Genomic DNA, 14,337 nt, shown 5'->3' on the forward strand with positions numbered 1-14,337 from the left:
CTCCATGGGGGTGTCCATAGTCTGTCATTTCATATAGGGCAGGGCCTAGACCCTTCCCCAAGAGTTCAGGGTGAGAGTGCACCTCACATTGTTCTATGGGAGTCCAGAGACCGTGTGTATACTTGGGATGGGTACTGATCTGCTGTCCAAGGCTCAATAGATTACCTAGGCCTCCTCACTGACACCCAGATTCAGGGGGTCTTGATCAGTCCCATGCTGGATTCCCAGGCTGATGCCTGGGATCAGTGAATGCCTTCTAAATAAATCCATCCATTTGAGACAAGAACCCAGTTCTTGCTAATAATGCCAGGGATTTCCATAACTCTGCTTAGAAGTTGCCAAGTCATTCTAAATAGTAGTCATGCAACTCAAGAGCTGCCCAGCCATCTGAAAAAATAGCTCTGTTTGATTGGCTGGTGGATATGGGATGGACCTGTAGATACTCTACAGTTCAAACCCACACAACAACAATATTCTTCTATGAGCAGTATCAACTACAGCTGAAGAACACATTGGCAGGTGTCCTGGGCTTGTACACTCTAACATCATCCTTGATCCCTGGTTGCTCTGAATCCTGACAATAGTTGGGAAACTGTGTTTGTGTGTGTGGGGGGGAGACCATTCCTAACTTTCTTCCCTTCAATAGGTTAGCAGTCAGGGGAGAGGGAAGCATGTGCTTGGGGTATGATTGAGCTTTGGAATAATCAACCAACTGCTGGGTGGGTGGGTGAACCCTGGTAAGCAGTTAGCAAAAAGGCCTCCTTTTCCATTACTGAAATGCGGTACCCAACTCTGAGCAGACTTAAGCTTTTATGGTTGATTTGATTGACACAATAATGACATTTTCCATGATTTTAAGATTATGTCACTATGCTGTTGAACTGTTTTAATGTCCTGGCTGGAATGATGTCTGGCTTTGATTTTAGGGGGGAGGAGCATGAACTCAAGACCTATAAATAGAATAACTTTTTATTTTCAGTGTCATTCATGAATTTATGTGTTTTAAAACAATGATGTATTTTAGTACTTGTGTTGTGATGTTTCTTAATCCCTTGTGGAAGCAGTAACAAAGATCTAAGAGTTTTGAGTTAGAGAAAGGTGCATATAAAAATTATGACTTGGGTCAAATTAGACTACTTGAGCATGTTAGAGAGAGGAAAAAGATTTGCTTTTTTTAAACACACAGACAATCCATAACACGATGCATATGGACACCAAAGTTAGGTAACATCATCTAAAGGACATGCAAGAGCTCTGCCTCAGAAAACCTTCCAAAAAGAGGGGGGCTGGGTTTTTAAAGCACATGTTCTGGCAAATTACTGCCTTCTCTGAACCTTTGCCAACACTATTTCTGGAGTATGAAAGAAAACACATGAAAAAGATTTGGATCTTTCTAGGGCCATTATGCAATTGGGAGTTGTTGACATATCTATTATCAACAATTCCTATGGCATTTCCTTACCACAAGAACTACTAATGCTCATGGAATAATGGAAGTCTGGAGGGTAGTCCCACCAACTCAGAAACCCAACAATTACTACTATCCTTGAGAGTAAAGAAAGCGACTCCGATTGTACTGGCTCACTCATCCCTGACATCTTTCACAGAGCTTTCCAGACAAACACTTTCTGCTCCACTCTTACTGTTTCCTCTTACTCTAGGCCAACCTGCTTTCTGCTCTTCCCTGAACACAAGCATTTTAATTCTTCTCCAAGGCCATTTCCTCTGCTAGAATTCCAATCTGCACCTGTCTCTTCAGTGAGTTATTTCCCCCTCTTGGAAACTGGGTCTCAAGGAACTAGCCTTGAACTTATGGAGCAGAGGATGATCGTGAATCCTAATCTTGCTGCCTCTACATCCCAAGTGTTGGGATTGCAGGCATGTGCCGTCACACTCTGCTTAGAGATCCATCTCTTTAAGCTGTCATTCAAATATTATTCGCCTTTGAGTCCCTCTTCATATTTTGCTCTGATGCAAAAAGAAAAAAAATCAGTCTTTTGCCCTTCTGCGTTTCCATACAAATTTATACATATGAAATTCTGAAGAGCTGTATAGAGTCTGTAATTTTCTAATTTAACAGAGTAGAGAGAATACAATTTTAGAGAGACTAGATTAGAAATCAGTCTATGAAATCTTTGATTTTTTTCTTAATAAAATGAAAAGCACAAAGTTGGGTAGGTGGCATATGCCTATAATCTAGCTGGAGGAGTCTGAGCTAGTGTAGACTACCTAAAAGTCCTAGAGATAAACCTGGGCTGTATATAGTAAAGTCCCCCCCTTCACACACACACACACACACTCACACACACACTCACACACACACTCACACACACTCTTACGTACTTCAATCACATGCCTAACAGAGAAAGAAAGCCCATTTAGACATAAGCCAGTAGTAGTATACTATTAATTCCCAGTAGTACCCTCCTATTTGCCAAGAACTTCAAAATCTCCCTTCCTGACAGCTCACATCGCTGGCAAGTTTACATTGTTTTGTTAAACAAGTGTGTACGTGAGTGCACTTGTGTGTTTTCCTTCCCCGTTTCCCAGTCTACATTTAGTTTTTAGTTTCATTTATAATGTGTACCTCTGCCACCCAGAGCCTGCTGAGGTCACAGAAATGCAGTCATCTGATTTGGGCAAAGCTGCTATTTTTGGGCTGGTACTTCCCGCTATACCTCCTGCTCTCCAGAATGACCCTGCAGTCTCCAAGCAACTGCCCTGCTTTCCTCAGGCCAGAGCAGATGCTGACAGCTTGAGTCACGGCCTCCGGCTGTCTCCTCCTCGCAGATGCTGCCAGACTACAGCTGTGGATCCCAGCTTTAGACTTTCCTTCAAGTTCCATTGGGGGGAAAAAACTACCTTTTCTTTCTCTGCCATCTGCTCTGTCAACTACATCTTAGTGGTTTCGAATTCTGTGTTCGTTCCTTTGCTAATTATCTCAAAGGATGCCTGGGAGTGAAACCTCCAGTTACCTTGACCTGGAGTGTAGAAACTTCCTGAATTTCCCATGGGACAGACTCACAGAGGGAAGACCTACTGAGAGTCCATTCATCTGATAGCACATGTTTCTGATTTGGTAAATTGATGATTCGTTGAGTAAGGTATAGACTTTTTTCAATGAGTAAGAGTTCACTTAGGCCACTGATTCGCCATCTGATTCTCTCAATATTGTCCTTTCCTTTCCATGGCCACATACTGCTTGGTCCTCCTCCGTCAACTGAGGGATGGATTCCTGCAGCTCCTTCCTAATGAGACTTCAATGCTAGGGTTCACCAGCATCCTGTCTGTGATGCTTAGAAAATACAAAGAGCCCTTTTCCGTCATGAACTTGCCTGGTTCTTCTGCCTCCGCCTCCCCATCCTGCATGCCATCACTGCACCCTGCCACTCACGGAGTACTTGCACCTCAAAACATACCCACAGTTTTTAAAGCTGGGGGCCAGCAAGATGGCCCAGCAGGGGAAAGGTGCTTGCCACCAAGCCCAATGACCTGGCTTTGAGTCCCAGGACCCAACATGGTTGAAGGAGAGAAGTGACTCACCCTAGCAAGCTGTCCCCGAGCTCCGCATACATTCTGCAGGAGGTTTGTGAGAAACAAAAGGCAATTTTAAAACCTTTACCTCTCTCGGTTTGAACTGTTCTCTACTCCTGCATGTGATCAAGAACACAGACTATCCCTGTAGACCTTCTGCTTCCTTATCTTCATGGACTCCCCCAAGGGCCAATGCCTTTTCCCACTCACAGCTACAACGTGATCCACACCACCTGTTCCTTGACTACTTGCTTGGTTAACTATGACCTACCTGAGGACAACACTGAGTCTCTCTCACCTTTGGGGCTCTTACTCCTACATAGTACACACCGCTTCACCCAGCACTTACGAAGTGTCTGTTTAATGAGTGAATAGTTGGTTGCATTAAGGCTACCAGTATTTTGACCTTGTAAAGAGAAGACGCTTTGGTCCCCCCCCCACCAGTTGCCTGGGCTCTGCCGTGTTGTAGTCCCCAAATAACACACAAGAGGCTGTATTAATTATGAAGCTGTTGGCCTTGCTTGCTTCTTACTGGCTAACTCTGACATAAGTATTTATCCCATAATTGCTAATCTAAGTATTTCTCTTACTGGAGCAAAGTTCCGGACATCTTATTTCTCTGGCAGGCTACATCATGACTCCCTGTGTTTCTCCTACCCAGCGTCCTCCTCGACTCCTAGTCCCATCTATCTTGCTTCCCTATTGGCCAACAGTGCTTTATTGACATATACACAGGACTTCCCCCATCATGACCTCTTATTTTTTCTTCTTGAAGGCAAACTGTAATTGGCAAATCTTTCCCATTGTGCTCTTAACATTTCCTTCACTTAGAAGAATCTCAACAATGGGTGCAGTCCACTTGTAAGCAAATATGAAAGAGGCTCCCAATGGGCTTTATAAGGGAATTTCTATCCGGCCAGGTGACAGGCTTTTATAGAATGCACTGCACTTACAAAAGTTTAAAGGATTAAGAATAATTATGTGAGACTGCTTAAGGTACATACATCTCAAGATTTCTCTGTAGACTGGGCACATTTAACTATTTCTTTTCCCATTCTAATAAAGGAATTGAAACAGCCACTCATAATACAGCAAGAGAATATAAAGAAAGTCTGCGAAAATGTAACAGGTGTAAATGCTGAGAGTAAGTGACTTCTCTAAAGCTCAAGGATACCCCAGATAAAGAGATGAAAGAATGTGAAAGTCAAAAGCAGGGAGGGGTGCTGGGCAGTGCTGTTTTCTGGATGGGACACAGCTGTTGTACCCATGAAATCATAGCTATGGTTACCTCCACAAGATCAAGCCAACCAAAATTCAAGGCTCTGCTGCATCTGAGGAGCGATTAGCAGCAGATAGCAGCCATTGGGTGGGGTGGGGGTGGGTCGTTCTATAGCTATCAGTAGGTTACCCATATTCCAGTGGGTGATTGCACATTTATAAACACATGGGCACCACTGACAGGATTTAATGTGTTATTCAAAAAGAAGAGAGATGGTTGGATGTAGTGGCGCACACCTTCAATCCCAGCACTAGAGAAGCAGAGACAAGCAGATCTCTTTGAGTCTGGGGCCAGCCTGGTCTACATAGTGAGTTCCGGGTCAGTCAGGGTTAAAGAGTGAGATCCTGTCTAATAGGGGTGTATGAAGTCAGAAGGGGTATATGTTAGAGGAACTTGGGAAGCTGAAGGGGGAATGGAGGGTAGATATGATTATATTCATTGTATATATTCATGGAGTTCCAAAACAATAAAAAACTTTAGGCCTCCTACATCCAATCTCTCCAGCCAGCCAGGCCCTGAACATCCTTCTCTAGGGTCTAGAGGAAACAAAACGAAACAAAACACAAAACAAAAACCTCTTAAAATTCACCTGGAACCACAAAAGACCCCAGATAGCCAAGACAACCCTGAGAAAGAACAATGCTGGAATGATTGCCATTCTAGGTCTCAGACCTATTACAGAGCCACAGTAATAAAAACAATATGATGCTGGCACAAAACAGACATGTAGTCCAATGGAACAAAATTAAAGACCCAAACTTGTATAAATAATTACAGCCATTAATATTTGACAAAGGTGCCAAAATAAACACTGGAGAACATAAATTATCTTCAACAAATGGTTCTGAAAAACTGATGTCCACAGGCAGAAGAATGAAATTAGACCTGTATCTAACATTTTGCAGAAAACCTGACTCCAAGTGAAGCCAAAACCTCAATGTGGAACCTGAAACGATGAACCTGCTGAAGGAAACAGTGCTCCACATGACCCTGGTGTGGGAAAGGACTTCCTGCAGAAGGCGCATTTCCCAAGAATTAAGCCAACAATTGACAAATGGGACTTCAGGAAACTAAGAAGTTTCTGTACAGCTAAGGAAACAATCAGTGTGGTGAAGAGGAAGCCAATGGAATGGGAGATCATCTGTGCTGGATATACATCCGACAGAGGACTAATATCAGGATATATAAAAAGTTCAAAAACCAAAAAAGTTAACTAATTTAAAAAAATGTGTCTGAGATCCGAACAGAGAGATCTCAAAAGAGGAAAAAAAAATAATCAAGAACTATCTCAAAAATTGTTCAGTGTCCCTAGCAATTAGGAAAATGTTCTTTGAATAACTTTGAACTTTCATCTTGCCCCATTGAGAATGGCAGAGATCAACAAAACAATGGACAACAAATGCTGGAAGGGATGTGGGGAAAAAGGAACCTTCATTCATTGTTGCTGAGGCCATTCACTGGTCTAACCGCTCTAGAAATCAGTGTGAAGAATCCTCAAAAGCCTGAAAATACATCCAGCATGTGACCCTGCTATGCCACTCCTTGGCATATGTCCTAAGGACTTAACTCCACAGATACTTGCTCAGTCATGTTCATTGTTTCTCTATTCCAATAGCTAGGAAATAGAAACAACCTAAATGTCCTTCAACTGATGGATAATTCATGAAAATGTGGTACATATACACTGCAAAATACTAGTCAGCCATAGAGAAAACGAAATCATGAAAATTGTAGGTAAACGGATAGAACTAAGATGATATTGAATGAGGTAACATAAACCATGAAAGACAAATGTTGCATATTCTTTCTTATTTGAGGTTTTTAGCTCCAAATCTTCAGGTATACGCTTAGTTCTCACCCCTCATCTTTGCACCAGATGAAGACCATTAAAGAAAACCACAACCAACTAAAATGAACTATTGTGAAGCCCAGTCCCAACTGATACATGTATAATACACACACAACACAATACCTGCAGCTTACGTGCAGTGATCACTGTGGAAGAGGGGCCATACTGCTAAGCGCTGGAGGAACAGGGAGTTTTATGTGAGGCTGTTATCTTCTAGAAATGTCAGAAACTATACCTATTAAGTCTCACCAACATGGCTGCCTACACATTAGCTTAACAAGGATGACACCAATAGACATACTAACATGAATAGGGGAAAGTTCTGGAGAACTCAACACTAGACAAAGAACTATAGGCAACTAAGGAATGCGAAGGGTGGGAGAAAGACTTCTCCAGGGAAGAGCACACCAACTGGTTAGCCAATACCAAATGATCAGTCCTGAAAACATACATATATGGATTGAGCAGATTGTATTTATGTATTCTGGAACACACACACACACACACACACACACACACACACACACACACACACACGGAAAAAGAGGCCATGAATTTGAATAACACACTCACTAAAAGTATTTTAAAAAAAGTAATTCTGAGATATCATCTAAGACCTTAGGCTTTCTGAAAGCTAAGAACTCTTTTATAAGTAAAAACAGACATGCAGAGTGGAGTTGTTTATCTTAGAACTCATAGTCAACACTGTAATCTTATTTGTAAAAGTAAAACAAACCCCCCCAACCAAGCTATCACTATAGAGAAGGAAACATAGCACCCAATACTTTGGTGAAATAAAAGGAACTCAAAACTGTAGGCAGAGAACATTTGTACTCTGATGAGATAAACAGTGAAATAACAATCATCCAACTTGTAGAAAGCAAGAAACAGCAGCTTCTGTTGACAACCCAACTACATAGAGTAAGTCTTCAGAGCAGGAAATCAAATTTAGACAGTCACCCTTTTAAAGACAACATCAAAGGAAATCCCAAGAACTAGTCATTTCTAAGTATTGGAGGCTCTTGGGTCTGCAGGTACACACACCTGGCACTGCTCTACAATGCAAGAAAAACAGGAAACACAATCCTGACACGCATGCCACAATGGCACATAAATGGCTTTCACAACACAGGCCCTTCTCAGCGACCTTTATGTGGAGTATTACTAACATCTGCCAGACTGGCTGGTACTGAGTGGTGAATGATTCAGGGTAAAGAGTTTCTGCCCTTCAGTTTCCCTATGCAACCGGAGACAGCAAATCATAGAACTAACAGTTGGATGACTCAAAGATTGCCCGGCTCAGTGTTTCAGGTCTGAGTCCCCTCAAGCACTCCCCGGGGAAGTCTATCCAGATGTTTCAGAGCCCAAGTGGTTGACCTCCAGGTCTCTCTATTGGGTAGTCCTTATTCCACAGTTGACACAGGAGCTTCTGCCCCAAGAGAGCTCACTCTGAATTGTAATGATTCAGATACAACTCATAGAGGCAGAGATGATACCCAGTGATGTATCAGTTAAAGCTGACCACTTTAATAACCACAGCTTTGAAGGCAGAAGTACCAAGCAATGGATTCTATGTGAGGAAACTTGTGAAGTAAACAATGACTAAAATGTCTTCATTTTGAAGATTTGTGGGCACCAGTAGTTAAAAAACCCGAACTGCAGGATATTTGCTAGCATCTTATAGGAAGAATGTTTTTATTAACTTCTAGAGTGATGAAAAACTACATTAAGTTGAAGGAACCTGATTAAAATACATTTATTAATCTCTCTCTCTCTCTCTCTCTCTCTCTCTCTCTCTCTCTCTCTCTCCCCCAGAGTGGAAATAGAGTCTGAAAAGCCAAGTATAAAATTTCCAAAGTCTCTGAAAATCTTGACATTCAAAGGATAAATCTGAAAAGTAGACAGAGTTGTCAAATGCCCCATCTTTAGTGTGTAAGACAAACTCCAACACATGTGCACACTGTGTAGACACACGGAGTTGCTATTTGTAATATTCGTATGGCATGTGGTCAGGAGTTGAAAGATACCAACTACTATCATTTTTGATATTTTAAAGATGTGTTATATGGAACTGGGGTGGGGATAGCTCAGTGTCAGCTTATGTGCTTTGCATGTAAGAGGCCCTAGGCAGTGGGCACACATGTATTCACCCACGCTTCGTGTGTGTGTGTGTGTGTGTGTGTGTGTGTGTGTGTGAGAGAGAGAGAGAGAGAGAGAGAGAGTTCTCTAGGTCCTCAGTTGACATTTTTATATTGATGAATAACAGCCCCAAACTTACTGTATTGAAATACCACAGAGTGCCTAGCTGACTTGATCTCTCATCTGCCACAGAAAGTCTGTCCTCAGAATATGTGTGTATTTTGACCAATGTTTTACTGTAATAGAAGCAAAAGTCTGAAGAAATATCAATTTCTAAATATACAGACCATTACTGAACTTTTTAAAATTAAAACAAAATGAAAAATTCCAGTGTCAACAGAGTGGATGCTTAAAAAATAGAATTCAGAAGTAATGCCTATTTTCTAAAAATAAAACAATGTAGAAAACCATGCCCAAGGAAAGTATAGCCACCACATTTTAAATTTGTTAAAGTATAGACCATCAAAAACTCCTAATAAAACCACTGGTTAATCCACTTCCGTAACTCATCAATTCAAGGTTATATTATTTTGCTTAAAAGTGAAATTTTACAACATTCTAGATAAAACATTTGAAAGCAGTAGGAGAATGCCTAGCAACAAGACATCTGAGGTTAATTACAAGGCTCTAATAGGGCTTCTTCTAAAGTAGAGTCACACAGAGCAGTCATTTTTAGCTGTACAGGCTGTCTAGTGAGAACATTTGTATATGCCTGGAAGCATAATGACATTCAGCCATATCCATAAAGTCACAAAGCACTGATATAACTGGGTTTCTTTTTCTTTTGAGAGTCTCTTACATGTTTTCCAAGTCTGTTCACGGTGGTTGGAATAAGTACCTTAAACTTAAAATCTAAGGAGGGAAGGAGATGAGGAGAAAACCGAACTGGGAGCGACGTGTTATGCAGACTTAAATCTCTCGTTTTAGTTGTTTTTTTTTTTTTCAACAAAGAAGCTTGAGAAGGAAGTGTTTGAGAATGGATGCCTTTTAGGAACATGTGTCCTAAGATAAAAGCCTCAGAAAGATAAAAATGACTCTAACAAGGGTGTCTCAGGGACATGATACAGCACATATGATTAAAGGCAGTCCCAGAGATCTATCACGGTAAAAGCTCAGTCAGGAAAGTGTATATATATATATATATATATATATATATATATATATATATGTATGTATGTATGTATATACACACACACACACACACACCATGGCCAATGATGATTTCCAATTGATTACTTGAAAACCACATTTCTTTGCTTTTATTTTGTAAGGCCTTTAAAACAACAACAACAATAAAATCATTAATTTTCAGTATGTAGCAACTGTTTCAGAAATTGCCAAAATTTGTTTATGTTGCCATCAGAGCTGTAACACACACAGCATGCAGGTGTGCACACACACACACACACACACACACACACACACACACACACACACTCACCTCTGCCCCTGCTTTCTAAGAGTCTCTGTTTCAGGTTACCTGTCTACAAATGCACTTTATACATAGCATGTGTATATGTGAATGTGTACAACAGGTTTATTGTGAGATTGTTTTTAGTTTGTGTAGAGAAAACTGCCTAGAAGAACATGTGACACCTGGTTACCCACAATGTTTCTGTTGCCATCCTCTAATATTAAACCATTATCATCACAATAGCAAGACAATCAAAATGCTATAATTATTGTATTCTAAAGTACATTTGTTTTAGCTGTATGAAAGGATAGTTCTTTCATCTTAATAACTGTTGAGTATAAAATAATGTATAAATCATTTAAGATAGAAGTTGAGAAAATGGGCTTTCCACCCCACCCTCTTTTAAGACATGTCTCCAGCATGGCAAATTTAATTTTTCATTTAGAAGCACTGACATGATAGCAGACCATTTACTATTAAAAGGAACTTCAGAGTAAGAGCTCAGTTGAGGTACAAACAAGAAATCTATGCTAAGAAAGCTTATAACTACATGTTTATAGTAGATGGTCTGTAAGCCTTTCCTTGGATGTTTAAAACTAATTCTGTCATGTATGTAATATGATACATACACAAATTAAGTGGCACCTTACACATAAAATATATATATAAATATAAAAATATAAAATAATGGCATTTAGCTGGGCGGTTTGATTTTATCTGTCCCTTTTGTAGTTTGTAATGCACGAGAAAAGGACATTTCAAAGAGATGATAAATATGATCAAATTGGGCACCCTGACAGAAGTGACTTCAAAACAGAAATATGCTTCATGGAAAATCTAAATTTCATTGTTTTATTTGTTCTATGGGGAGACAACTCGTCAGAACAGTCAGTGGTGTGTGCGATATGTAGCCATACAAATCTGAATGCTTTAGCGTCCCAGGCAGGCATGGGAGCATTGGGATTACAACTAAATGCTTTAGCTTTAATGCCGTTGTGGTTTTTTGTTTTGTTTTGTGTTTCTAGACAAGGTTTCTCTGTGTAGCTTTGGAGCCTGTCCTGGAACTCTCTCTGTAGACCAGGCTGGCCTCAAACTCACAGAGATCCAACTGCCTCTGCTTCCTGAGTGCTGGGGATAAAGGCATGTGCTATAGCGTGACTTTTGACACACAAAAGTTACAGATTTTGGCTTTTCAGATTAGGATGCTCAATGTGTATTACTTATAAAGTTTCAGTTTGCTTTTACAGACAAGGGACACGGTAAGATTGTGCTAGAGGGCAAAGGCTATTAGACAAGCAGCGGGCTTGGCGACAAGCTGCCTGAGGAAAAGCACACACTGCAGCCTTGGCCAGGACAGTCTCATCCACGCTGCTTTTAGTTACTGCCAGTACTTCCTCTTCCACTCTCAAAGACACTGATTTGGATAGCAAATTCTATTCTTAAGTTTTTGAGAATGAAATACTCTCATTTTTACCAGCAGGATCCCATCCAGCCAAAAAACTTCTCCGAATTCAAATGCCTGAAGTATAACTCTACTAGGCCAGCTACGTCAGACCCTGAATATGCGACAGACTACCGAATTCCAAGCTGTTGTCTTGGTGACTTTATCACTGTCTTCTCCAATATAAGACAGGTAAGTAACAGAAAGTGTCCTATGGAACCCATGGGTCATGGAAGGACCAGAAACACTACCACTATTGCCGAGCTGCTGAAGTTACTAGAATTTACAGATGAAAACCTGCTTTGAATGACTGTGAAAATTATATAGGATGCAGTTACTTCTACACCAAGGAAAATCCACTTTCTCTCCATATCTGCTCTAAGCTTATTTTTAGCTCACTGCAGTGGGTGGACAGCTAGCTGTGTCTAAACCAGTCTCCAGCATGAGTCTGACCCTCTTGTCTCCAGGCCTCGCTCTGAGCAGCAGAGCTGCCAGTCATTTGCCCTGGCAGGTATGAACATGCTGTACCAGGAGCTGTAGTTTAAAACTAAGGATGATGACGAGGACGTCAAACCATTTCTGCCTGCCTTCCATGAGAAAACTGCCAACAATTTTCCTATAAGCGACATGCCTAACCAGCACATGCTTTAATCTTTAAAATTAAACACGAACACTAGGAGATTAGCTGTAATTCACAAGCCTGCTTTTCACAGAGCTAGAATTCTAATTACATAAACTTATTAACAGTGGTAAGAACATCCTATTTCCAATAGAAAAACAAGATGAGAGTTTGTAAGAGGGAAAGTGTTAGTGACAAGCTTGCATGTTAGAGACACTTTCTGAACACTCTAATAGAGAAGATATGCTATATCCAACAAATTACTTTGTTCAAAATGCTCATAAGGACTGCTAACCAACCACTGGAACAGTACTGTATGGACAAGCATAAGCATTAGCAACTGACTCTCACTCACTTTTCCTAAAGAAAATCACTCACAGAAAACACAAACCAGTACACTCAGAACATCCAACATAACACCATCTCCATGCTTTCATCGCAGAAGGGAAATATTTGTTTCTCTTTGAGAAATTCTTGGCATGTAGTAATTTATTTTTCTTGGCTTCTATGTTTTTATGATGACTTCAAAGAATGAAGATATGTACATTTAAGAAAATACATATTGCCAGAGTAAGCACTGATTTAAACTCAACCTCTTTCTAAACAGTCCCTCCCATGAGAGAATAGGATCTAGTAATTTACTTAAGAATTATAATTGTTCTCTGTGAGTTTATGATAACCTAAATTTTGTAGACAAAGATGGCATAAGATGCAGTATCAATAAACTACCCATCAAAACAATCATTTTCAGGTAATAAACTTCCAAATACCTCTGGTCAACAATGTATTTGGTTTGAGCATACGTAAGGTGGGCTGTCAGCCCATACGTTAGGAATCTGATTGTTCTCACTATCTGTCTCATCTATAAAGCTAAAATAAGTACCCTCAGATCTGCATTAATTTGATAACTTTAGAAGCCTATCATAGAGAAAGTTATATGGTGACTGAAATGAGAGCATCTTAGTAAATGAATTACTCTTTATACAGTTTTCGTATATGTACACTGATTTGCACTGGATTATGAAATAACAAGACCCACAGTCGTTCAACAAAAGGACAGAGACTGATAAAGAAACAAATATTTCCCTTTATTTGAGTGTGTTACAGCTACTTGTGGGATATTCGTAATAACTGAGATCCTTAATTTACAGGTCTCTAAATGATGCTACTTAACTGAGAACCAGCCAGCAAACTGTAGCCACCTGAAGAGCACTACTTACGGAGGGTTTCCCACATCAACTCAGGGTTTCCCACACCAACTCAGCTTAGTAGTGTCTACAGTAAATCAGGAGCTATCGGCATCTAAGAGTCAGAAGAGCAATGCTCAAGATTATTAATCAACAGTGGGTTTCCTTACTCCTTTGCCAGATGCACATTGGTAGGCTTTGCTCCAATTGGGATCCCATATTTGTGCAAAGTGTTCATCAAAATTTCCCTCATGTCGTTGTTGTAAGAATCAAAATCAAATACATTCCGAACCACACTGGAGAGACCTTCGGTGGGAAATTTCTGTATGGGGAAAAAAAACTTCATTATACATATGATAAAGGACACAACATTTTAAAGGTTTATAAAACTGATAGAGTAATAGTAGACTAATGAACTTCAGCAGAAACGTATTGGCTGTGTTTGATAATCAGACAGTAGGAATACACCCTTATGTTTAGCAGTCACTGAGATAGCTTATTTTCCTTTTGAGACACACAGCAGAAACAGTAGAGGTACGGTTCTGCCTCTCAGTGTCAGGGCCCTGCTCAGACTTTCTGCTGCCTTCTTAAACCTGCCGACCGCTGCACTGTTCAAACGAGCCAAGACATGAAACAGGCTAGATGCCTGCTGACAGATTAATATGCAGTACGCACACACCTCGGGATTTATGCAGCCATGGAGGATGAAAGTGTGTCACTCACAGGAAAATGCATGTAACTGGAGATCATGTGACACGATATAAGCCAGGAGCAGAGAGAGAGGCATTCTGTGTGTTCTCTCATATGTGGGATCGGTACTGAACACATACACAAAGGACATGAGAGTAGAAGAGGGGGCTGTGGATGGTGAGAAA

The 14,337-nt window shown here is 40.5% G+C and overlaps 1 protein-coding gene across 2 annotated transcripts in view; it reads right to left on the reverse strand.

Annotated features, from left to right (window-relative positions):
• Positions 1 to 14,337, reverse strand: part of Vwa8 (von Willebrand factor A domain containing 8) — a 347,144-nt gene that overhangs the window by 109,784 nt on the left and 223,023 nt on the right. For both annotated transcript variants that reach the window (XM_040756735.1, XM_040756796.1), the window contains exon 26: positions 13,633 to 13,784. In XM_040756735.1, the coding sequence (XP_040612669.1) occupies positions 13,633 to 13,784 (152 nt within the window). The remainder of the gene's footprint in view (positions 1 to 13,632; positions 13,785 to 14,337) is intronic.

Source organism: Mesocricetus auratus, unplaced genomic scaffold, assembly GCF_017639785.1.
Source record: "Mesocricetus auratus isolate SY011 unplaced genomic scaffold, BCM_Maur_2.0 Super-Scaffold_2245, whole genome shotgun sequence".
Classification (NCBI taxonomy): domain Eukaryota; kingdom Metazoa; phylum Chordata; class Mammalia; order Rodentia; family Cricetidae; genus Mesocricetus; species Mesocricetus auratus.